The sequence below is a fragment of the Melospiza melodia genome, chromosome 14 (genome assembly GCF_035770615.1).
Source record: "Melospiza melodia melodia isolate bMelMel2 chromosome 14, bMelMel2.pri, whole genome shotgun sequence".
Lineage (NCBI taxonomy): Eukaryota > Metazoa > Chordata > Aves > Passeriformes > Passerellidae > Melospiza > Melospiza melodia.
Window position 1 is genome coordinate 18,939,703 of NC_086207.1, and position 26,238 is coordinate 18,965,940.

The 26,238-nt window shown below is 49.8% G+C and overlaps 2 protein-coding genes across 2 annotated transcripts in view; both read right to left on the reverse strand.

Moving 5' to 3' along the window:
- STK10 (serine/threonine kinase 10) overlaps positions 1-6,252 on the reverse strand; it is a 41,598-nt gene extending 35,346 nt beyond the window's left edge. Inside the window, exon 1 of the mRNA XM_063169053.1 lies at positions 6,062-6,252. Within this exon, the coding sequence (XP_063025123.1) occupies positions 6,062-6,217 (156 nt within the window). The 5' untranslated portion in view covers positions 6,218-6,252. The remainder of the gene's footprint in view (positions 1-6,061) is intronic.
- Positions 6,253-17,730: 11,478 nt separating this feature from the next.
- UBTD2 (ubiquitin domain containing 2) overlaps positions 17,731-26,238 on the reverse strand; it is a 42,640-nt gene continuing 34,132 nt past the window's right edge. The window contains exon 3 of the mRNA XM_063169054.1: positions 17,731-18,261. Coding sequence (XP_063025124.1) covers positions 17,864-18,261 — 398 coding nt within the window. The 3' untranslated portion in view covers positions 17,731-17,863. The remainder of the gene's footprint in view (positions 18,262-26,238) is intronic.

A 26,238-nucleotide genomic window follows, 5' to 3' on the forward strand; every position in this document is an offset into this window, starting at 1 on the left:
AAGACAGGAGCCCTGGGGACAGGAGGTGAGAAATGCCAGCAAGGTCGTCACAGACATCTTTTATGAAAAATCCTTTCCTCAGGATTTTTCCTCCTGAGAAGCTGAGAGGCCTCAGGAACAAAATGCAAACAATGGTTATCTGCTGCTGTGGAATGCAACAGGTGCATCTGTGATTGTCTCATGTGGTTGTTTGTAATTAATGGCCAATCACAGCCAGCTGGCTCAGACAGAGAGTCCAAGCCACAAACTTTTGTGATCATTCTTTGCTATTCTATTCTTAGCTAGCCTTCTGATGAAACCTTTTCTTCTATTCTTTTAGCATAGTTTTAATGTAATATATATCATAAAATAATAAATCAGCCTTCTGAAACGTGGAGTGAGATCCTCATCTCGTCCCCCATCCTCACAGCCCTGTGAGCACGGTCACACAAGGTCCCTGTGCTGCCTGCGAGGGAGGTGGCATCGAGGGGCTTTTCCCCAGCCAGAGAGAAGCAGAGGCAGCAGCTGCAGCAGGAACAGAGCCCTGGCTGTGCTCTGTGCCAGGGACACGCTGCCCCGTCCAGCCCCAGCCCGGGGTGGCACATCCAGAGCCTGCCCTTGGGGAGCTGCCCCCTCCTTTCCCACGGGAGCACAGCGTGCCCTGCTCCATCTCTGCTGCCTGTGCACTCAGGCTGGGCCAGGCTGGCAGTGCCAGGGCATGGGGACACAGCACGGCCACCCCCAGAGCCCCTGGGGACACCCAGACACCTGAGAGCCCCACATCTACAGGAGCACCCCATGGACAGAACAAGAACCTCTTGTCCAGGGAAACTGGATTCTCAGGAGACAAAACATTTACAAAATCAGGGAGGAGTTTTTCTGGGCAGCGACTGCCACGTGCTGAGGGTGAAAGGCTGATCTGAGCTCTCATGGCAGCAGCACTGCCAGGATCTGGGCTGTGCCACTGAAGTCATTGCCCAAATATTTAGGCCATGGAGAGCTGTCCCTGTCCCCTGTCACACAGAGACAGGCACAGAGCACAGGGCTGCAGCAGGGACACAGCATCCCACGTTCCCATCAGCTGCAAGTGAAAATCAGGTTTAAAGCTCAGCCAGGTTTAACATTGTTAAACCTTCCCATTCCTCCTTACCGAGCAAAAACATTTTAAGCAAACCCTTCAGCAGTTCTAAAGGACAAGATCATGATCTGATCTTACATTTCTATGGCCAATCAGCTCAAACTTCCCCTGTTTCTGTTTTCCTTCCCTTTTCTTTCTCAAAGTTAACTCTCTGATTAACATCTCTGTGACACCCTTTCCAGGAATTAAAGTGCAGAATCAGAGAACGATTTGGGCTGGAAGGGACCTTAAAGCTCATTCTGTTGCCCTGGGCAGGGACACCTTGCACTGTCCCAGGTGGCTCCAAGCCCTAGCCAGGTGTCCCTTGGGCACTGCCAGGGATCCAGGGACAGCCACAGCTGCTCTGGGAACAATCCCTTCCCAAAATCCCACCTAACCCTGCTCCTCTGTGGATCAAACCAAGAGCTGAGCCTGCATCACTGAGCCAACCACGAGTGGTGCAGGCTGGGGTGATGAGCAGGGGTGTCTGTGGTGCCAGGGCCACCCTGGTGCCCACAAACAGCCCCAGTGCTGCTGCAGCAGCTGCACCACCCAACAATCAGCCTTTCATGACCCCTTTTTCAAAGCCACATTTCCAGCCCGCAGCATGCACAGCACCGATAGCACTCAGCACATCAGATAACCCAAAACTCGCCTTTTTTTGGAGGGGAGAGGACACCCAGGGCACAAAAGAGGCGCTGCTGAGCGGGGATGGAGCTGTGTGCAGGCGATTTGCAGGGATGCAGTGAATAACCCCCCCCAGGGCAGCCTGTCCCCACCCTGCCTTATCGGAGCCACTGTCCCCATGGGCAGCGCTGGGCAGGGCAGATAGCGCTTCTCAGGAGCACCAAAACAATCCCTGGGAGAGACACAGGGGGAAACAATCCCCAGGAGAAAGGCAGGGGAAACAATCCCCAGGGAAAGGCAGGGGAAACAATCCCCAGGAGAAAGGCAGGGGAAACAATCCCCAGGAGAAAGGCAGGGGGCTCTGGAACCAAAACAATCCCCAGGGAAAGGCAGGTAAACAATCCCCAGGGAAAGGCAGGGGGCTCTGGCCCCAGAACAATCCCCAGGAGAAAAGCAGGGGGCTCTGGAACCAAAACAATCCCCAGGGAAAGGCAGGTAAACAATCCCCAGGGAAAGGCAGGGGGAAACAATCCCCAGGAGAAAGGCAGGGGGCTCTGGAACCAAAACAATCCCCAGGGAAAGGCAGGGGGAAACAATCCCCAGGGAAAGGCAGGCGGCTCAGGCCGTGCCCCAGCAGCCAGAGGAGCCCCTGCAAGCCAGGAGCTGCCCATGCCCACATGGGCATCCCTTCCTGGGGGCATTAACATGGGGTTATCCCTTCCTGGGGGCATTAACATGGGGTTATCCCTTCCTGGGGGCATTAACAGGGCAGGGAACGCTCGGTTTGCAGGGCTGAGAGGGGATGCAGGGGCTCCTGCACTGCTGCTTCCACCCTGAGCATCTTCCCCGAGAGCCCAGGGGTTGCCACTGCCACTTGTGCCTCCAACGATGACAGCTCTGGAGCGGCAGCACACGTCCTCTGGGTTTATGGGTGCTATCTTAGGTGCTTTCCCAGAATAGCTCTGTTTTTTCTCTTTTCTTGTCTTTTCCGAAGTGGCAACACAGATCCTCTGGGTTTATAAGCAGTATTTTAGGTGTTTTTCCAGGAGAATAACTCTGCCTTTTTCTTTTCTTTCCTGAAGTGGCAACACAGATCCTCAGGGTTTATGGGTGCTATCTTAGATGTTTTTCCAGGAAAATAACTCTGCTTTTTTCTTTTCTGAAGTGGCAGCACAGATCCTCTGGGTTTATAAACAGTATTTTAGGTGTCTTTCCAGGAAAGTAACTCTGTTTTTCTTCTAAGGCAGCTTGGGAAGTCTGAGGAACTTTACAGACCCCAACCCTGGGTGGGCTGGAGCCTTCCCACTGACCACAGATCCTGACTATTGGATTTAGGATCATCCATTTAACAAGCTTTGGATGAGGTGGTGCCAAAGCTTGGTCACCTTTGGGCTGCCACCCTGTCCTCAGTGCACCCCTGGCCTTGCCAAGGCCACGGCATTCACAGAATAGGAGCTAGAAAGGAACATTTCCTCCCCACCCCCTTGTACTTTTCAGCTTCATTGCCCTCTGTTCAACTGGTTCCTCACGCAGGCAGATCCTCTTTTGCTGCAAAAAGACTTTCTATAAAAACAGGGAAATCCCAGGCCCAGTTTCTGCTGGCCGCAGGTTTTTTAGGTCTGCCGCGTAGGATCCAGACTCCACTATAAATTTCATTCTTTTTAATTAATGAGTATTTAAATGCAGCCTGTCCTACTTTTGGAAACACTGTGAGAAGCCAGCTCAGCTTTGTCTGAGCTCCAGACAGGATCCCACAGGGCAGGAATACCCCAAATCCCCGAGCCCTGCTCACACCCAGCCCCATAAACCCAAATCCTCCCAAACCCAGCCCGTGTTTCCATCTCTCCACACCTCGGCCTGTGCCAGGTCTGAGTGCCCAGAGAACAAAGCCCTGCTCAGCCCTTTCCAAGGGGACACAGCAGATGGCACACGGGGCAGGATGCAGCTCAGGATTCCGTCACCTCCCCACGCTTCCGGGCGTGGAAAAGGGCTGGAAAATGGGCAGGAACTCACTCCAACATCCTGGAAACCTCGGGGCCCTGCAGACACTCAGCCTCGCTCCAGGCAGTGCCTTCAGTGAGAAAATTAAATTGATTTTAGGGTCAAGAGAATGATTCAAGTTGTTCTCTGAATTTTGGGTGCCGCCGCTCTCCTGGAGCACAGGGGGGTTATTCAGCTGCTGTGGTTTTGGGGGGTTATTCTGCAATTTTTGGGGGGTTATTCTGCAATTTTTGTTGAGTTATTCAGCTGATTTTGTGGTGAGTTTTAAGCTGATTTTTTGGCATCTGAGCAGCACAAGAGGGCAAACCCCTTCTTTCACATCCCACCTTACACTCATCCCCACCCCAGATATAAAAAAGCAAAAGGAGACAACAAAAACAAACACTTTTGGTGAAGGGAAAATGTGTCTCTGGTTATTAATCCTAAAATAAGTATTTATAAGGATTGTTAATCATTATAAAATAAGGATTTATGATCCTAAAATAAGGATTTATAGCACAGCACCCCCAAATAATTTGGGGTTTTTAAATGAACAAACTCTTGGATGAGAATTCCAAATCCAGCCATGACCTTTTGCCAGATGGAATGGAGAACAGGTGGAGAAGACATCAAAGCAATGGTGAAGTAAAATGTTGCTAAATACAATAAAGTAACCCTTTGATTTCTGGCACGATGTTAAACCCCACCCTGCCTTACAGGGTTAAAACTCCCCAAAAGCAAAAATTTGCCTGAATATTCCAGAAGGTTTACAACTTCTGGTTGCAAACACACGGTGTCCACTGGGACATTTTCATTCTCATTTGTGTCAAAATGGGGATGAAAAGAGCTGGGGATGAGCTGTTATTGCCTGACAGGCTGACATTCTTTACCTACAGTAATAAAGTTACTCTGACAATGCTTTTCTTGTGAGGCTGGGGTTAATAACTGAGGCATTCAGACTAAAAACCAAACCAGCCACCTCTAAAGCAGCTTTATTCTCTAAGTCTTTGGGTACATTATACATGTTTTAAATAGAAAGCATTTAAATAATTATTTAAATTTTCCTTTCTCTCAGAGGCCACTGAAGTTATTTTACACTGTTTACCTGGCTCCTGTCACTGTTTGAGAAACTTGAGCAAATAAAAGCACGGAATCATCCACGAGTGAGTGTTGCTACACATAAACGTGTCTCCAATGCACCTCACAGAGCAGAAAGGCAACAGAATTTCTACTGATGCTGCTTTCGGAAGGATAAATGGAGAAGGGATTTAAATACCATTTTTAGGAACTGTGTTTTATTAGAAGATAGGATCCTTCACTAAAAATGGGTATTTAGCACTCAGTTTTTTAGAGTTTCTGTCAAATACCGTGACAGAGACGAGAAATAAACACGAAATCCCCCTGTCCTGACCCGCGGTCACCTGCCTCCCTTCCTGCCCTGTTTATTTCTCATTTTTCCAAAGGCAATGCCTTCTCAGGTGATCTAAGGAGGCCATCCAGCCCCGGCTGCCCGAGAGCCGGTTCCCATTCCCATTCCCACCCCCATTCCGAGCGGCTCCTGTCACACAGGTGTGTTCAGGGTCCTGCACCCCAGACCCGTCCCCTGCCAGCACACAGCAGGGACAGCGCTGCTTTGGAGAGCGAAGTCCGGGGGATCTTTGCTCCTGCAAGCCCCCGTCCCTAAAGCCGGGGTTAAACATTCACAGCACGGAGCCGGCTCCTTCGGCCCTCCCGAGCTTTTCCTGCCGGCGGCGGAGCTTTTCCTCCCCTGGGAGCGCCGGGGACTCGGGAAACACTGGGAGACAGCCCTGGAAGCGCCGACTTCCAAGAAACCTCCCTCCCTCCCTCCATTCATTGCACCGGCGGGCTTGGCAGGGAGCGCCGGGGGCTGCTCACAGAAGCATCGCTCTGAAAACGGGGCGATTCGGGGCGACCAAAAAAAAAAACAAACAACCCCCCCCCCCACCCAAAAATAAAATAAAAAAACCTCAAAAACAACAACAACAAAAACGAAACAAAAGTAACCAAAACAAAACAAAAAACCGAAAACGAAACCCCAAAAAAGAGAAACAAACAGAAAAAAAAACCCCGAAAAACAGAAAAACACCCCAAAACCCACAAAAAATAAGTAAAAAAAAAAAAAAAAAAAAAAAAAAAAGTAAAAAAAGGCAAGAAATAAAAAAGGCAGGAAGCTTTTCGCCCTCCTTTCCCCTTCCTCCCCGGAGCGCTGCGATCCCAGCCCAGCCCAGCCGTGCCCATCCCGGCTAACGGGATGCGGAGCCGGCCCCGCCGTGCCGGAGCCGCCCCGAGCCCGGGCGGCGGCCCCGCGGCTGCTGCCGGAGCCCTCGGAGCTCTCACCTTGTAGACTTTGCCGAAGGCTCCATCGCCCAGCTCGCCCACCACCTCCCACACCTCGCCGGGGTCCAGGTCGCGGCGGACGTGCTCGTATTCCCTGGAGCGGCGCTTCTCGAAGGCGGAGAGGCGCAGGATGCGGCGGAAATTGGCGAAAGCCATCGCGGAGAGCGGCCCCGGAGCCGCCGCCCCGGCAGGACGGAGCCGCTCGCTCGCTGCGCGCCCGGGGAGCGGCGAGGCGGGACCGGCACCGGGGCCGCCTCCAGCCGCGCACATGGAGCCGGAGCCGCTCCACCTGCTGGGCTGGGCTGGGCTGCCCGCGACCGAGCCATTGGCCGGCAGAGCCCTCCGCCCGCCCGGCCGGCACCGCCCCGCACGGCCCGGCCCGGCCCGGGTATGGCACGGGACAGACAGGGCACGGTCCGGGTATGGCACAGACACTGCACGGCCCCGCACGGCTCGGCTCGGCCCGGGTATGGCACGGGACAGACAGGGCACGGTCCGGGTATGGCACAGACAGGGCAAGGCCCCGCACGGCTCGGCTCGGCCCGGGTATGGCACGGGACAGACAGGGCACGGTCCGGGTATGGCACAGACAGGGCAAGGCCCCGCACGGCTCGGCTCGGCCCGGGTATGGCACGGTACAGACAGGGCACGGCACGGCTCGGTCCAGGAATGGCACGGCACAGACAGGTCACGGTCCAGACACGGCACCGCCCCGCACGGCTCGGCTCGGTCTGGGCACGTCACAGACAGGGCACGGCCCAGACTGCCACGGTTCATCCTGGGCGCGGCTCTGCCCTGGCCCGGCACTGCCCAGCCGGGTCAAGGTCCGTCCTGACCGGCACGGCTCAGCTGTGATAGGCTCTGCCCTGTCATCGTGGCACGGTGCAGCCCGGGTACGGCCCGGCTCGGCTCGGCCCCTCCGCGGAGCCAGCCAGGGGATCGCAATCCCGAGCCGAGGAAAGCAAACCCCGGCCCAGCCAGGCAGGGAAGGAGAGATCGCCCCGGCCCGGCCCGGCCTCGCACGAAAAACCCGAATCCCGCCGTGGCCGGGCAGCAGAGCCGCGATGCTGCTCCCCCAGGCCCGGGATAGCAGCCGGAGCCGGCGATTCCAGCCGCCGGGAACTGCGGGAACTGCGGGAACCCCGCAGCGCCGCTGCTTCGGGGATGGGACCAGGCGGTGTCCGCTGGGACATCGCATCCTCCCCATGGAGGCGGCTCCAAGCCTCTGGAGAGCCGGCTGGAATCCCCAATGGACTGGGAACATAAACCGGCTGGAATCCCGTTGGAATGGGGACATAAACCGACTGGAATCCCGAATGCAATGGGGACATAAACCGGCTGGAATCCCGTTGGAATGGGGACATGGAAAGCCAGCTGGAATCCCGAATGCAATGGGGACATAAACCGGCTGGAATCCCGTTGGAATGGGGACATGGAAAGCCAGCTGGAATCCCGAATGCAATGGGGACATAAACCGGCTGGAATCCCGTTGGAATGGGGACATAAACCGGCTGGAATCCCGAATGCAATGGGGACATAAACCGGCTGGAATCCCGTTGGAATGGGGACATGGAAAGCCAGCTGGAATCCCGTTGGAATGGGGACATAAACCGGCTGGAATCCCGTTGGAATGGGGACATAAACCGGCTGGAATCCCGTTGGAATGGGGACATGGAAAGCCAGCTGGAATCCCGTTGGAATGGGGACACCTAGGGGACCCCCCCGGCGGTGCAGCCGGAGCCATCGCTCTGCCCCGCACGGACCCGAACCACGCGGGTTTTGCCCCAAATCCAGATCCCAGAGCGCAGCCCGGGGCACAGGGACGGGGGGGTTCCACACTCCATCCTGAAGGATAATTCCAGCAAAACCCAGCACGGGCTGCCTCGTTCAGAACATCTGATTTTAGCGATGAGTTCCCTGACACATCATTCACTAAAACCTTGGGCTGGTTGTCATCTTTCCCCATCCTTGCTTTAAAAAAAATGTCCCAAAAACCTGGCAGAGTATTTCCAGCTCCCAGATGCTCATTGAAAGAATCACCTTCAAGAAAAGTCCAAGCTGTCCCAGAGCTTCCAGCCACAATCACACCTGGGGCTTTTTTGGAGCTCCCTGGCCCTGGCAGGCTCAGGTGTTTGTGCCTCTCTGCCCTTCAAGAAAAAATGCTCCTAAAAAACGAGATTGGCATTAAAACCATCAAATGCTCTGTGTGATGTTTTGGGAAGGGACACACAGGCCTCTGCATCACCTGGGATTTAAAGCCAGGCATCAGTGGCACTACAAACATTGCACTTCGGATGTTCCAGCAACAGCAGCACTCTGTAATGTTAATTAGCCAGCAGCTTGGTTAATTCAGGGCTTGGCAATTCCCCAGAAAGGTTTCAGACACACCTCTGTGCCCCCTGGGAGGTGACAATGGCCTGGCTGCTCCCTGGGGCTCAGGGGAGGGGGCAGAGCCACCCAGATCCACCCCAGCTCTGCCTGAAGATCCTCCTTGTCCTGTGTGTGGGACAGACAGAGCTCCAGCCCTGCCTGCGCTGATGCCATCCCTGTCCCCTGTGTCCCTGCAGGGTGTGAAACCCCCAGGCCAGGCTGTCCAAACACCATAACCAGGTCCTGGCACAGGGAACACAAAATCCACGTGAGAAAACCCCAGCCAGCAGTGCAGGAATCCTTCCAGCTGTGCCGGATGTCAGGGGCACAGGGCAAGAGGGCATTTCTGAGCTCATTCCTGGGTGCTGCACATGGAATCCTTTCCCAAACCCAGCCATGCTCATGTTGAGAAGCATTTTTTTTGTTTCTTGCCAAAAGTCCTGCACATGAGACTTTTTGCAAGCCCTCACCCACTGGTTTAGCGCTTCCCCACCTGATGCTGCAGTTCTTCAATATATTTGAAGATATTTTCAAGGTGTTTTTGGTGTTCCAGCCCAAATGATCCCTCTTCCCACAGGTTTCTCCCACTGGCAGAGATTTAAGGGTGGCAGAATCAGCCCAAGCTGCAGATTTGTTTTTTTAGCATGGGCAGTTTGTCCTCTGTGTTCACATTTGGGGGAGTTTGACTGAAATTCTGGAGCTGGTTTGGTTCTTCCTCTGCGCTGCCCTGAGGACTGAAAAGAGTTGTTAAAAGTGACACTTTCAAAAGAAAAATGTGGGGTTTTCTGAGTGTTTCTGGTTGGTTGGAAAAATATTTTTTTCCCTCCAGTGGTGGGGTGGGAGAAGAAGACAGGAAGAGAGGACAGGCAGACAGCAACGAGCACCTGCACATTTTCTCTGGGCAGAAATCACACTCATAAATCATCTTATTAATGCTGTCCATGAATTCTGAGCAGCATCTCGTGTCTGTTCCGGGCTGTTAATTGCCTGTGCAGCCTGGCTGGGAGCAGTGGGCATTTCAAATGAAATAAATCCTGCTAATTATTATTGCTCTCAGCTTGGTGCAGGAGATGCTGAGAGCTCCCTGCTCTGCTCAGGGGAAGGTTTATTGCTTTCTCCAGGATGGGACCAACCTGAATCAGGACCAGATCCTGCTGCTCCTCCACCCACTGAGCTGGAATGGAAAAGCAGTGGGGAGGGAGAGGGGTGGTAAAGCCAGGATTACCCCTAAAGCTCAGCTTTGGTGTTGGGGATGAGCTGCAGCTCTGCTCTGGAGCAGGAGCCTGGCCCAGGATCAACATTTGGAGTGTCCCCTGTGGGATTTGGGGAGGGGGGAAGAAGCCCACCATGGATATGGGAGGGATGGGAAAGGAACTGTCAAAGGAGAGTTCCAGGATGAGCAGAGGGCTGGAGCAGCTCTGCTGGGAGAGCTGGGGTTGTTCACCTGGACAGGAGAAACTTTGGGATGACAATTGTGACCTTCCTGAGAGAGCTGCAGGAAGGATGGAGAGAGAGGATTTACAAGGAGGATTTACAAGAGATGGAGGGACAGGACACTGGGAATGGCTTCCCACTGCCAGAAAGGAGATTTAGATGGGATATTGGGAAGGAATTCTCCCCTGTGATGGTGGGCAGGCCCTGGCACAGCTGCGGCTGCCCCTGGATGCCTGGCAGTGCCCAAGGCCAGGCTGGAGCAGCCTGGCACAGTGCAAGGTGTCCCTGCCATGGCTGGGGTGGAGTGAGAAGAGCTTTAGGGTCCTTTCCAGCCCAAACCCCTCCACGAGTCCCTGGCAGCAGCTCTGGAGCCTGGCTGGTGTCAGAGGCTCTCCAGCCCATCCCAAAGCCAGCAGCAGCAGCAGCAGCAGCAGCTGAGGCTCCATGGCAGGAAGCAGCAGCATTCTGGCATTTCCTGAGGCTGGGGGAAGCAGGAGGTCCTGTTTGTTGTCTGGATGTGAGCAGGGCTCCGTGCTCCACGTGCTCCTCCCAGGCAGGAAATCAGGATTATGTCTGTCCTGAACAGAGCATCTCCACCTGCTCCAGGAACGGGGGGACATCACCTCACCTGCTCCTCCTTTCTGCTGCCAGCTCCCTGGGTCACTGTTTTTAATAAAAGTACAATTAATAATAAGGCAATTCTCCTCTTTGCCCAGAGTCTCCTCTGCAGTTATTTGCTGGAGGTGGCTGTGCCTCAGCCCTGGCAGGTACCAAACCCCTCCTCATCCTCTGGGCAGCTCTGAGCCCTCCCAGCATCTCCTGAAATGAGGAAATGCAAAAATCACCAATTCCTGCTGGTGCTGCCTGGTTCAAAGGCTGTGGAGGCTCCTCCAGCACTGCCCAATCCAGATGTTGTGCATCACCCCAACATCTGCAGCTCATCTCCAGGGCACAGCAGCAGCCAGGGAGGCGCTGGGGGAGCTGGGAGTGCTTGGGATGAGCCCCAGGCCATCAGCTGGAACTGATTCCTCCTGAATCCAAGAGGCTCTTTAAGGTGCTCTCCAACCCACAGCATCCTGTGATTTTATAGAAAGGCTGCATAATTTATAGTTATCTTTAATTTATCCATATTCACCTTTTTTTTAGGGAATATGGCTAAATTAAAGAAAATTATAAATTATTTATATTTTATAAGTATATAGAATAATTATTATATAATAATTTATAATTATATATAATTATATTTATTTATTTATTATTGGAAATTAAATTTATTTTTCTTTATTTTAATATTATGCATAAATTAAATTAAATTTTCTTTAATTTACCCATATTCCCTTAAAAAAGGAATATGGATAAATTAAAGAAAAATATAAATTTTCTTTACAAGAAAATTGTAAAGGTGCAAAGCCTTTGCACCTTGTGTTTTATAAATATCTATTAGAAAAAGCAATGTTGATAAATTAAAGACACTATATGAACAAACCCCCATATAAAAGGAATAAAAATTATGTATTTTTACATCTGTAAAGGGAAAATTTCCAGGAAAATCACACCCTTGTTTGTTTGAAACTCAGATCCCAAATTCTACAGTGAAATTAGCTTTATTTCTTGAATTTTACTTAAAAAATTGAAACATTTAGCTGTGCCCTACAAAGAATGATTCCTACTCCTCTGACACCTCTGGTAGTTAATCAAGACTATAAAAGTGCTGACCTGAATTAAGACAAAGTGTCAGGCAATGTAATTACAGGACAATTACCCAGATCCATTATTTTTGTTCAGCAAGGAGCAGATCCCCAGAGCCAGGCACATCTCCAGGCTCTGCATTCTCCACGGATTTCACACCTTGTCTGCGAGATAAAACATTGTCACACACCCAAATTCACATTAAAACCTCTCCCTTAGGGCTACCGGAGATAATGGAGAAATTGGAGAATTGCAGCTCCCAGCCAAAAGCCCCACTGAGAAAATTTCAGGAGGAAAAAGAACACTGAGTGTATTTCTTCAGGTGTGGCATGGCCAGAATTATTCTTATTTTTTAAATGCAGGGGGGAAAATATTTTGTTTTGGTTTTGTTAAAAATACAGGAAATTTGCACAGTGTTTCCACTGGAAATTCAGGGTGGTTTGCTCTCAGCAGTAAAAGATCTTGCCTAGGATAAGAAATAATTTATCAGCCTGGAGACAACCTGTGAGGTGTTAATAAAGTACCAGATCAAAACCCACAAAGCACTTTGGAAGTTACCTGGTGCTCAAAGCAGGATAAAATTGGAATTCTGGAATTCTTCCCTGAGCAGTGAGGAGGAAAATATTAAAAAAAAAATGTGTTTGACACCAATATTTGATTCTAAAAATGTTCCTGGAAGTTAGAGGGGAAAGGAAGAGCCCCATCCCTGGAATCCTGGTGTGTCCTGGGGCAATCCCAAAGCAGCAGCAGATCCCAGGAACAGCAACTCCAACCCCTGTCACAGACACATTTTATGAAAAATCCTTTTTTTTAGGATTTTTCCTCCTGAGAAGCTGGGAGGCCTCAGGAACAAAATGCAAACAATGGTTATCTGCTGCTGTGGAATGCAACAGGTGCATCTGTGATTGGTCTCATGGGGTTGTTTCTAATTAATGGCCAATCACAGCCAGCTGGCTCTGGTCAGTCACAAGATTTTATTATCATTCATTCCTTTCTATTCCTTCTGATGAAATCCTTTCTTCTATTCTTTAGTGTCGTTTTAATATATCATTTTCTTTTAATATAATATAAATAATAAAACAACAAATCAGCCTTCTGAGACATGGAGTCAATTCTCATCTCTCCCCTCATCCTGAAACCCCTGTGAACAGCACCCCGAACCGCACACACAAACACACAGCAGGGCTCTTACCATAAAAATGAAGGTATTTATTCAAGAAGTACAAATTTGATGGTACCAGCCATCTTTGAAAGCCATTCCCATGAGGCAGAGAGGACACAGAGCCCAGTCCTTGCTCAGAGCACACGGGAGCAAAGTGTCACCAAGTGCCACCAGGTGTCACCAAGTGCCACCAGCGCAGTCCCGGCCGCCGTTGCTCAAATCCACCTCTTTTGAAACATTCCCTGGACTTGAGAGGCACAAATAGGGGTTTTAAGCCAAGACCAGTTTGTTGTTTTCATAAAGCCACCAGCTCCAGTTCCTTTTGTTTTCCATTGCCTTGAGTTGTCCCCGGCCTTTGGAGCGGGTTCCGATTTCCCGACGGAAACACAAAGGGACCTGGGAGCGAGCAGGTGCAGGAATTTCTGGAGCTCAGGATGAACGAGAGGTTTTAAGGCAGGAGTCAGGATCTGAAGTTGTCTCTTTGCCCCATGGCTCTGGCTGAGTGGTCTTCATGTGGAAAATGTACAAATCCAGAGTTCCCCTGGACCCACCCCCTGCTCCGAGGGTCGGGACAAATCTTCCATGGAAAATCCAGCAGACACGTTGGGTTAAAGTCTCAAAGTCCACTTTAAGGAGCCTTTTGGTTAAAATAATCTCATTTTCCAGCTGCCTGCCTGCTGTAGGCTCAGTGAAGGAGAGCTCCGAGTCCATCCCCACGGGTGGGATTCGGGAGAGGAGAGGCACCCACAGCAATCCCAAACAACTCCTGGGAAGGGGAATCCTGGAGCAGATTTGTGCATCCAAACCACCACAAGTGTTTGTGGCTGCAGAGGGAACAGCAGGACATTCATCATCTGGGCAGGAAACACAAATGTGGATGCTGGGAATTCCATCCCTGAGGCTTCCCAGGGAATCTGCAAGGCAGCCTCACATCCAGGGGGGTTTGGAGCTGGGTTTGCTTCTTTCCAGTGTGGACAAAGCTCATCCCCACAGCCAAGGCAGGGTTTGTTAAAAACACCTTTCTCAAGCACCTCTAATCCCACTCCAGAAAAGTCCAAGCTGTCCCAGAGCTTCCAGCCACAATCCAGGAGGGATTTGATTACAGGGAAGGGCAAAAAAAAAAAAAAATTAAAAATTAAAAAAAGCCCCTTTTTCTAACAGAGACTACTTTCATTTCAAAGTAACAGGATCTGAGCAGCACAGGGAAAAAGCCAAAAAAAAGAAAAATTCCTTTTTTTTTTTTTTAAATGTAAACATTCTCTGCATAAGGTGCAGGGTCTCAGATGTCTGTACAGGAACATGGAAAAGTTTGGAAAAGAGAGAGCTCCAGAGCCAGAAATGCCCCTTCCATTTCTGAAGCATCACAGACATGGAGAAACGTTCAGCATTCACTTTGTCAACACCTACACAGCAAAAATGCTTCCAGAACTCCATGGCTAAAAGCATCCCACCATTGTAACAAAGAGTATTTTTGTAGTTTTAATACTTTCCAAAAAAAAAAAAAAAAAAGATTTTACATTATTTACTAGCAATGGATATATATGCAGAAGCACATCACACTACAGCAATATTTTATCAAGTTATCATTGACCTTCACCAAACATTATGCACATTGCTCCAAAGATTCCCTCTTTCCTTCCCAAACTTTCTGTGGAAGGCAAAGAAAAGCTGGGCTTGGTTTGGTTGCTCCTGGGCTGAGGTTTTTTGGTGTTGTTACACCCCAAATTTAAGGTGTCTATTAAAAACCCAACTCACCACACCACCAATTCATTTCCCAAACTCCTCCCCAGCAAAACTTTCAGAAAATGGATCCCAAGCTGTGTTTTGTGTGGGGAACCCCAAAAACACATTGGGGGGCTCTGAAGGAGCAGCTGTCACTGGGGTGGGGAAGAAGACCCTGAGCATCCTTCCGCAGTGCCCCAAATGGAGCTGCAGCACACCTGGGCCTTTTTGGGGCTCCCTGGCCCGGCAGGCTCAGGGGTTTGTGCCTCTCTGCCCTTCAAGCTCGTCAGGAGTGTGACTTTCACTGGGTCCTCACTTCTGGCTCGGGCAGAAGTGACAAGAAAGAGTAGAAAAATCTGAGCTGTGTCAAACAGAGCTGTCACTGACAGGGTGAAAAAGGCTCTCCTGGCATCAGCTCCCAGCCAGAGCTGAGCAGGAATGGCACAGAGGGCCGAGAAGGGGAATTTAAAAATCCCAAACTGACTCCTCCTCGCTTGTGTCGTGTGCATTAAAATCCCGTCCCAGCATTTACACCCCAGGGCCTGAGTGGGGACAGCACCCAGGGGCCAAACCCAGCCAGGACACGCTGCCAGCACCCTCCTGCTGCAATCCAGGGCTCTCCATCGTTTCCTGGGGCTCTCCATCCCCTCCTGGGATTTTCCATCCCCTCCTGGGGTTCTCAATCCTCTCCTGAGATTTTCCATCCTCTCCTGGAGTTCCCCATCCTCTCCTGGGATTCTCCATCCTCTCCCCAGCAGCCCCCACAGTAGAGCCCCTGCTCAGTGCCACTTCAGCCACTCCAATAAATTTCCCCCTCTGCCCCAAAACTCACCCCACACTCTCAGCCTTCTCCCCTGCACTGGAATCTGCACCAAAGCCCAACTTTTAGGGCAAACTCAATCATTTGAGACACAGATGTTCTCTGTTGTGTCACAATTTCCAGTTCTATCGGTGGCCCTGTCAGCCATGTGCCTTTAGAGCTTGTTGCTGATATTTTTAACAGATATTTTGAGATTTTTAAGTTCTTTCCTAATAGAAATCCTGTAAAATTGTGTTTCTGCAGGGTGTGTGCTCAGTAGTGCTGCCACTTTATACAGAGAGGGTCAAACTCTTCACTGTCACCTCTAAAAGCATTTCACCATTGAATTCTTTCAGGTTTTGATATGTGATTAAGGAGGGGGAGGCTGTTAAAGAGAATTTTCATGAACAAAATCTCTGTTCTACTCAGAACCCGGCCTTCAGAGCATCACCTTTCCTCCCTGTCACAAAAGCAATGAATATAAACCATGATCCTGTGGAACAGCGACACAAACTGAGCCTTTTCCAGCTCACAGGGGGCAAGGAAGGAGCAATCCCAGCCCCAAAAGCTCAAAACCAGCACCTGGTGACAAATTGCCTGAATGAAAATAGAAAAAATAATATTAAAAAAAGGATTCTAGAAAAAATTAAAAAAAAAAAAAAAGTGGTGTTTTAGTGTTTACAGCTCCAGGTTTGCTCCTCCTTAATCCATCAGAATTTTCCCCCCTTTCCAGGAGGGACTGCAGGGAAATGACACCACAAAGAGCATTTATCCAGACATATAAATTATGCCTTATAAGACAAGTAGTGTCTTCCTGGCATGAGCCCATCCTTTGCCCAGAGAAAACCCAAGAGAGATTTTTTCGACTTGTTTATGTAGCAAATATTTCCCCCTCCCCTGGAATGCAAAAGATTTGGCTGCAAAAAACCTCAAGTACAGTAAAGCAAATCTGCTTTAAAAAAACTCCACAATAGAAAACTTGTTCTAGGTTAGTATTGATCAGCTCACTTTCACCTTTAAAAATAAAGGAAAAAAAAAAAAGAAGAAAAAAGAGAAAAACAAAGCAAGTCACTTTGGTGATTATGAGAACAGAGAATTCGTTTTCCTTCCTCCAGCTCTGCATTTCAGGCATCCTGGGCCAAGTGGGGCCAGTGGAGCTGTCAGGAACCCTCAGGTTTGGTACAAAATGAGGACCAAGAAAAGCTGTAGTGGGGTGGGGTGGGAAATGCAAAGAAGATGTGGCTCTGTTTCCCAACCATCAATGAAATTCTGCTTCCATCTGCTGGGATCTCCCTGGTACAAGAACTCCCTTGGAGTTTCTGAGTGCCAGAAATTCGATTTCTATGGAATTACTGAAGGAGCAGAAGTTTAAAATTGTCAAGGGAATCCCCCAGCTTCACTCAATTCACAGAGGGAAGACAGAAACCAGGAAAAAAAATAATCTGCTATTCCCATGTTAAGAGCACATCTGACTTTGGAAGAAGTGATTTCAATGATGGCTTAAACCCCGAGCAAACAGAAAAATGATGATTAAAAGAGCAGGGCCTTGATGTCCAGCAAAGGCAGGGGGGCAGAGCAGCTCCAGTGGGCACAAACTGCACCCCATGAGCCCAGTGTGGTCTGTGAGACTACAGAAGGGTTTGTCACCTGCTGCAGGGCCCCTGGTACATTCTGCAGGGCCAGCACTGCCTGGGGACACTCCCTGTGCTGCTGAGGCCACCAGGCTGTGCTGGAGAGCCCCCCCAGCTCCAGGGCTGGCTCCCAGGGACACCCCAAGAGCTGGGAGCTGTGTGCTGCTGCTGCTTCCCCAGCATCTGCAAGCCCGGAGGCTCCCAGGGGAGCGGCAATCCAGGGACAGCAGGGCCACCTGGCCCAGGTGTGCTGTGATCACAGAGCAGCACTCACCCAGCACAGCCTCTGGCATCTGAGGACAGGAGTTCAGCAGGCACAGACTCAGGTGCCCACGAGGCAGGGGCTGGGGCTGAGCCAGGGCTGGAGCAGGTGAGTTACAGTACAGAGCAGCCAGGGCGTTATTGCCTGGGGCAGTGGCTGCACTGCCACCTTGGAATGTACAATTGCTGCCTCTGAGCATCACCAGGAGCTGCCAGAGAGCAAAGCCCAGCCCAGCTGCACTGCCCAGGGCTGGCTGTGCCTCATCAGAGCCCGGGCACACCCCAGGGATCCCCGTGAGCTCCTTCCTGCAGGAACTGTGTGTGCTGCTGATATGAACTGGAAACATTGATTCCGTCTCAAGTTGGGTTTTTAAATAAAAGTGCTCTCTGTTGCTCCAGCCTCGTGGGTCAGGATACCACTGACAGTTCCAGGACCATGACATATCTGCATGAATGAAGAACAATCTCTTCCCTCCCTCTTCTCCCTCCCCTTTCTTTGCCCTGCCCCGTTGCTGTCGTGTTCAATACGAGATCGGGCAAACCCCAGAGGCCAGGTCATATTTTTACATTTTTGCAGATCTCCATCACAGATGGAATTTTTTTTTTTTTTTTTGCTGGTCATTCCTTGCAACCCATCCACGAGCAGCACAACCCCAAAAAAAAAGAAGAGAGGGCAGACAAAACCAAACCCCAGAGCAGAGACGCAGCAGAGAAAAACCAAACGAGAGCAGCGCTCAGTTCTCCACCGGGGTGGGGTTTGCTAAGGGCTGGCTCACAATGACTTGCACCACGTAATCCTTTGGGATTTTCAGCTCCTCCAGTTTCATTTTGTCTGCCAGGGGTCTCCCAGAGAAGAACCAGCGCTGGCTGCCCGGCTCCACTCCCTCCACGGCGTGCAGCCGCCGCTTCATGTGGTACACGGTGTCCATGCTGCGCACCAGCAGCCGCAGGTCCTTGCCCGTGGACAGGCGCAGGCGCAGCTGGCACTCGTGCCCCGAGTTGGGAGGGGGCTCGGGGATGTCCAGAGTCTCCAGGTCACCCTTCTCCTCGATCATGTTGATGGGAGGGGCGAGGCAGTAGACGGGCAGCTGGTAGCGGTTGCCCAGTTCATCGTAACACTCGGTAAGAGCACCTTGGGGAGAGAAAGGGGACAGTGAGCGGGGATTGCTGGCACATGTCACTCTGCAGGGGTCAGGGACACTGCAGGGGTCACTCTGGGAACTGCTGGCACATCTCACACTGCACTGGTCACTCTGGGAATGAGTGAGAATTCCACACTGCACATTTCACACTGCAGGGGTCACTCTGGGAATGAGCAGGAATTCCTGGCACATCTCACACTGCACTGGTCACTCTGGGCATTCCTGGCCCATCTCACACTGCAGGGGTCACTCTGGGAATGAGCAGGAATTGCTGGCACATCTCACACTGCAGGGGTCACTCTGTCACTCTGGGAATGAGTGGGAATTTCACACTGCACCTTTCACACTGCAATGGTCACTCTGGGGATTCCTGGCATGTTTCACACTGCACTGGTCACTCTGGGAGTTGCTGGTACATCTCACACTGTAATGGTCACTCTAGGAATGAGTGGCAATTCCACACTGCACATCTCACCGGCAGATCTCACTGCAGTGGGAATTCCTGCCATGTTTCACACTGCAGTGGTCACTCTGGGAATGAGCAGGAATTCCTCACTGCACATCTCACACGGCAGTGGTCACTGGGCATTCCTGGCACATCTCACACTGCAGTGGTCACTCTGTCCCTCTGGGAATGAGTGGGAATTCCACACTGCACATTTCACACTGCAGTGGTCACTCTGTCCCTCTGGGAATGAGTGAGAATTCCTCACTGCACATCTCACACTGCAGTGGTCATTCTGGGAATGAATGGGAATTGCTGGCGCATCTCACACTGCACTGGTCACTCTGGGAAGTTTTACCCTGCTCTTCAACCACCCAAGAGGTGAGGTTGGAATTCAGGCTTTAAAGGACCAGACAAAAAATCATCAATGCCTGACTTTGTTTGCACGAAGACAAAAATCATCAGTGCCCCACCTTGTTTGAAACTTGGAGTATTGAGATAAAAGCAAGCACCCCCTAAAAGCCAAACACCCCAGCTAAACCAGGATAAAGTCCCCAGGCATGCACGAGGGATGAGGATGTGCCCCCAGGTCTCATTTCAGCAGCAGGGCCAAGGTTCAGGACACAAAAATGCCACTTGGAGCAATTCCAGCAGGCTGAGCCCGAGCTGTGAAAATGCAGGAGGGCCCCGTGAAAGGAGGATTTTGTAACCTCTCAAACATCCCCAAATTGCTGGGATGGTTCTTGCAGGCCTGGTGTTTTAGTGAGCACTGCCAGGACAAACAAACACGGCCACCCAGGTCTGTGGCTCCATCAGCACCACAGAACAACACCCAGCCCAGATTCTGGGTTTCCACAGCACCTCTGAGCCCACATTCAAACCCTGGCGTGATTTTTATTTCCCTAAACTCCCTTGGGGTCATCTGGACAACCTGGGTGCTCAAGAATTCTATCACATGCTGAATTACAAAATACAGGCTGAGTTTTTCACAGTGTAACTTCATAAAATAAAGATTTTACTTTTTAAAATAGATTTCCAGTGCCACTCTAGAAAAGCACCAGCACATTTTAACAAATCAAGGCAGAGAAGGCTGAAAGCAGAGCCTGGGAAACTGAGGAAGCTGCATCCCAAAAGCAGGAATCCCTTCTCACTGTGGTTAAAGCCTCCCTCCCTGGTCTGAATTCACCTGTAGAACCAATTTCCACATTTCTGTCGCTTGCCAAATTCCCCATCCTTGTGGAGCTGGGAATGCTCGAAGAGGAGCCAAGTCCTTGAGCTACAGAATATTAAAAACCTCTTTGACTCTGTTCTGCACACAAGAGCCAAGTGCTTCCTTAGAAATTAAAGGGGTTTTTATTTGGAGTTTTTTTTCATGCTGACACTGAGTTGTCTTAAACTTTGCTGTCTGATCAGCAAAATGACCCCAATATAAAATTCTAACTCAGGGATATATGTGGTGTCACCCAGCCCAGTGTAACAGCAACATCTTCTGGAAGTCTTTTGGATAGAAATCCTCTTTTTTTAAGGATAATTTGTGTTTGCAAAAACACACAGAGGAAATCATTCAAAAGATCAATGGTTTAAGCTTTCTGTTTGTACAGGCATCTGTGCCCGGAGATTTATCAGAGAACAAAACCAAAGGAAATAAAATGATCTAATTACATCAACTCATTACAGTGTTTTACCACTAATGAATTTCAGAGCAAACCAACGTTTATCAAAGCTGTGTTGGACCCAAACCCTTTTATGGTTCTCTGCCATTTACAGACCCAAGCCTGGAGTTCCCACACCTCAGTTTTGTTTTTCAAAACTCATTTCACTCCTCATCTATTTGCTGAATGTCACAGGACTAAATTCCAGACATAGAAACAAATTTGCTGCTAAAAACAAGCCAAAATCCAAACCTCAACAGCCTTTCAATGTAGCTAAAATGTCTTTAAAATCCATTTCTTTTAAAAGAATTCATCAGCTTTAGAAGAGCTCCTCAAAGAGTTAATTTTAAATAACATGGGGAGCTTGCTGAGGAATTCCTTCATCATTTATCTGGCTGCCCAGCTGAACTAACATGGCTCAAAGCTGATGCTATAAACACTGGATTCCTAAATCATCATCAGACAAGCAATATTAAAACAAATCCTCTCAAACAGCAGCTAACTTGGAGGTCTGCAGCTATAAAAATAAATAAATAGAAAGAGACACAGCAGAGGAAAACTCTTGCCAATAAAACCCCACAGGCCCATCCCAGACTGAGAAATGGTTTTTACCAAACTGTTAATGTAAGAACAGGTTATTAATGTAAGAACAGGTTATAAACCTCACCAGTAATCCCAGTCTCCCATTCATCCTGGTGGAAATGTCCCCTGTCCCAATCCCCAAACATTCCAACGTGGCTTTTTTAACTGAAAATCACAGGAAATAAAATACACCAAGTAGAGAACATGTCCTAAAATTGATGTTCTAACTGAAAATCACAAAAAAATCAAATATCCCAACTAGAGAACACATCATTGCTGTTATAACTGAAAATAACAGGAAATAAAATATCCCAACTAGAAAGCACATCCTAACATTGCTATTGTAACTGAAAATCACAAGAAATCAAATACCCCAACTAGAGGACACATCCTAGCATTGCTGTTCTAACTGAAAATCATAACAAATCAAATATCCCAACCAGTGAACACATCCTAACATTGCTGTTCTAACTGAAAATCATAGGAAATCAAATATTCCAACTGGGCTTTTCTAACTGAAAATCAAATTTCTCATCCTTCCTGCAGGTTACAGCAGCTTGGACCACGTTTAGCTGGAAGGGGCACTAAAAGACCATAAAGTTTTCATGAGAGAGTGGAAAACAAGAGAGAAATAAATATTTTTTAGGTTTTTCTGTCCCTTAGGCAGCAGGGTCCTTCCAGCACAGCGATGCTCAGAGCTGCAGGGAACAACAACCCCACATCCCAGCTGAGCCTCATTTCCCTTCCCTTCCCCAAACCAGAGAGGTTCAGATGCCAAAGCCTCGAGGATTGGAGCTTTCCCTGCTGCACCATCCCAAGAAACCTCTGGAAGGGGCAGGATCTGGGAGGAAGGCAGCAGGAAGGAAGGAAGGGTGGCAGACAATGCAAAAAAAACAACAGCAGATGGGATTATTTTAATATTTCAGAGCTAACGGGGGCTTGGAGGGTGAGGGATTCTGGAAGGATCCAAGGCAGAGCTTCTTGTTGGTTGTTGTCCAGGTAGGAGACAGCTTGAGAATTTCAGAGGGAAAAAAATAAGCAGATGTGATCATCAAGCATAAGGGAACGGGAACATTTTGAAATTAATTGCTTTGCCAGCTACAAAAACTTTGTTTTATGAAGATTATGAGGATATTGCACTGGATTTGGAAGGGGAAACACTAAAAAAGACTGGTTAAAATGCTGCTTCCACCCCTAGGCAGTTAAGAGTTTGGATTCACTTATCCTCCTGCAGGACCAACAATTTAAGAGCTCTCAATGACAGGAAGGCCAACTTTTGCAGGAGTTATTAAATCAAGCAAATATGGTCACACTCACCTGAAAATATGAAAAGTTTTAATGCATTTGAAATGGCATTTTGGCATCTCCTTAAACTGCACACCATTCTCTCCAGAAAAAGCAGGAAAATTCTTGTTTTCTCTTATAAAGTGCTTTCTGCTTTAGGTTTTAGAGCAATTTTGAGGAGCATTGCTCAGAAACACCCAAAACTTAAGAACTGAGCAGATTTCCATTTTATTTTCCCCCTTCTCTCAGCCAGATTTGCTGCAGGAAGAGAAATTAAGACAACACAACCCAAAATGTAGCAGCGCAGTGAGACTCAGCTAATTTAAGGAGACTGTCTGTGTATAACACATTTGCCCAAGGAACAGCTGGTTCAGTTGTTTTTGTGACTGAAAATCTCCATTCCAAAGCCAAGCTGAGCCTGGATTGCTGAATAAATTGGGGAAAGCAGAGCTCTCACCTGTGGAGTATTGATTTGGACCCAATATAAATCACTGATGCCTGAAATTCAGAAGGAAAACAAAGAAGTCTCTGGGTCTTACAGCAGAGCAGTGATGAGGCAGAAAAGCTGAATTATCTCTTCATCGTTATTAGCTGCTGATTCCAGGTCTGAGCTGGGAAATACAAGATTTTAGAAGGAAAATAATCCCAGTGCTGGCATCAGGAGGACGTGGGAGAGGTGGAGCAGGGCTGGGACAGCAGCACACACACAGTGCTGTGTTCCACTCACCTGCAGGCAGCCCAAACTGGGAGGAATTCACACCACAAAGCTCCTCCTGACTTAATCCCAACAGAAACTGCTCAGCTCATCCCTGGAAGTGTCCAAAGCTGCTGGTACCAGAGTGACTTTCCCCTTTTCCAGAGGGAAATTTGTGGGAATGCTTGTGCAAGTCAGTGCCTTGCACGGTGTGGAGAAAACAATAAGGAATTAATGGTGATGGCGAAACACTTGATAATAAACCACCCATATAAATCCCCTCCTGTGCTCCTTCCACATTCAATTTCTGCAGATTTGAACTGGCACAAAGCTCCAGGACAAAGGTGCAGTTTGGATCCTGAGGCAGGGCACGAGTGCTCTGTTCCCATCCCCATCGTGCCTCTGCAGCTCCTGCAGGAATGGCTTTGCACATAATGAGTGTTAAGCATTTAATAATTCTCATTTCAAATCCACTGAAAAGCAGCTCTTCCATTATGGGAACATTATTGGTCTGGCTCCATTCCATGCTGGAGAAGAATTCCCAGAGGCAGCAGGAGATCCCAGGGCTCCAGGAGCTGCTTGGAGAGCAGGAGCAGCTCATTCCCACTTGTGAATTGAAATTCCCACACACAGGAATTGAAATTGGAAAAAGGAGGAAATAAGGGGACTCTGACACCCTTCCCAACCTCAAGGATCCTACCCAGCTGCTTTTCCTGCAGTCACAGAATGGTTGGGGTTAGAGGGGATCTCTGGAGATCACCCATTCCAGCCCTTCCCAGGCAGGGTCACCTGGAGCAGGTGACACAGGGACACGCCCAGGTGGGTCTGGGATGTCCCCAGAGAGGGAATTCCACAACCCCCCCGGGCAGCTGCTCCAGGGCTCTGCCACTCTCCACAGAATGAAGCTTTCCTCATGCTGTAATACCAAAACAATCCTTTTAAAGAGCAATTCCCAGCTGGAGAATGCAACCAAAGGTCCCTCAGGTGTATCCAAGCCTTCCTGCCCCAAACTAAGCACAGGGCAGGCTCCTCACTGAGCAGCTTGTCCTGAGAAATTGTGGCTGCCCCATCCCTGGAAGTGTCCAGGGCCAGGTTGGAAAAACCCAGGACAGTGAGGGTGTCCCTGCTATGGCAGGGGGTGGCACTGGATGAGCTTTAAGGTGCCCACAAACCCAAATTTTGGGCAAAGCCTGCTGCACGTGTGCCATGTGCATCTCTGGGCTTGCTGATCCTCTCACAGCACAGCACCAGCATCACTTCACTCATTAGCACTAATTAACCAGGCTGAAGGTGAAAGATAATTAACAGAATCTTCTGAAGCAGAGGAATTTCTGCCCTAGCTAAATGAGGCACTTTTGTTCAGGTTTCAGCCCCAGCTGTGCCTCCCTCACCGTGCCTGATGTGCTGGAGAGGGGAGAGCAGAGGGACAGGGATGGAAAGGGTGCTCAGGGAACCAAATCCCCCAAAATTCCTCTTGGAAATCCACACTAATGCCAACAGCAGCAGTGTAATCCTGCAGAGGAGCTGGGATCTGTCACCTCACCTCCCTCACCTGATGGAGACCAGGGAAGAAGGGACCTACACCAGAAAGCTCCACATTTCCCAGCAGTGCAACTTCCACAAACAACCTCATCCTTCCCTAGAACAGCTCTACCAGAGCTCACATTCCTCCAGGCTGTGCACTTCACTGGCTTTGATAAATAAAGTAATTATGCACTAATGCTCAGTACTTGTCATGTTAACAACACCATATGTACTGCTACTTCCATATCCCTGTAAAACTTGGATCTAACACTGCATGGAAGGAACAGCTTCCAAGAGATATTCCATCAGGGTTCAAAGATGACAAGTCATTTTACTAATGAAGTATTCATCTACTACTCTGCTTTGCATGTCATGAAAATAAATGCCTGTCTAGACAGGCTTCTTAGATAAAAATTTAAAAATAAAATGGTTGGTAAAAGAGCTTCTCTGTGTACCCTCTTCATTTACATTTGCTGTTCTGCATTATCCAGCTTCTTCAAGGGGCTGGAGGGTTTTGGAGGAGAAGAATAAAGCAGAATATCCTCACCACCTGTGGCTGCACCACTGCCCTGGCAGTGTTTGAAGTCCCCAGGTCACCTGCTCAGGGTGAGGCTGAACTCAGATTTACACAGGTTGTCACTGCCTTGGTTACCATTGATTTTTTCAGTCTGCTGTTCCTGTAAATCCAGAGTGAACAGCTGGCACTCAGCATCCCAAATCCCAGAACTGCTATGGTTCAAATGGAAACCAAATGGGAGGCTCACATTATTCACATGGCAAAAAGTTCCTTTTTCTTGCCAACCACTGACACTGACAGATTGTGTCCCTGGAAGTCTACAAAGGGCCACAACCAGGAATTCCTTGGGCGCTCCAGGGATGGGGATCCAACCCTCCCTGGGCAGTTCCAGTGCCTGAGCCCCTTTTCCATGGGGAAATTCCTGCTGTGCCCACCCTGAGCCTGCCCTGAGCCCCCTTTCCATGGGGAAATTCCTGCTGTGCCCACCCTGAGCCTGCCCTGAGCCCCCTTTCCATGGGGAAATTCCTGCTGTGCCCACCCTGAGCCCCCTTTCCATGGGGAAATTCCTGCTGTGCCCACCCTGAGCCCCCTTTCCATGGGGAAATTCCTGCTGTGCCCACCCTGAGCCTGCCCTGAGCCCCCTTCCCATGGGGAAATTCCTGCTGTGCCCACCCTGAGCCCCCTTTCCATGGGGAAATTCCTGCTGTGCCCACCCTGAGCCTGCCCTGAGCCCCCTTTCCATGGGGAAATTCCTGCTGTGCCCACCCTGAGCCTGCCCTGAGCCCCCTTCCCATGGGGAAATTCCTGCTGTGCCCACCCTGAGCCCCCTTTCCATGGGGAAATTCCTGCTGTGCCCACCCTGAGCTGCCCTGGCCCAGCCTGAGCTGTTCCCTCTCCTCCTGTCCCTGCTCCCTGGAGCAGAAACCAAACTCTCCCAGCTCCAACCTCATTGCAGGGAATTGCAGAGAGGAGGAGGCACAGACTGACCAGGACTTGTTGGGATGTTCAATCAGCAACTGCTCAGCACAGCACTGGAGCTGCTCCTCCTCCTGTGCACTCCAGGCAGGGAGTTCAGCCTCTAAACAATCCCCTGCTCAAAATGAGATTTCAGAGAGTTTAATCTGAGCTCCAAATGGATTTGGAGGGAAATTCAGGCTGACAGAGCACTTGTTAAAGCTCCAGGTAAAGCAGCAGCAGTGACAACCCCTCAGATTGAACACCCAACAAATGTTGGCTCTGATGGGAGTGTGGGGTGGTCTCCCAGAGGTG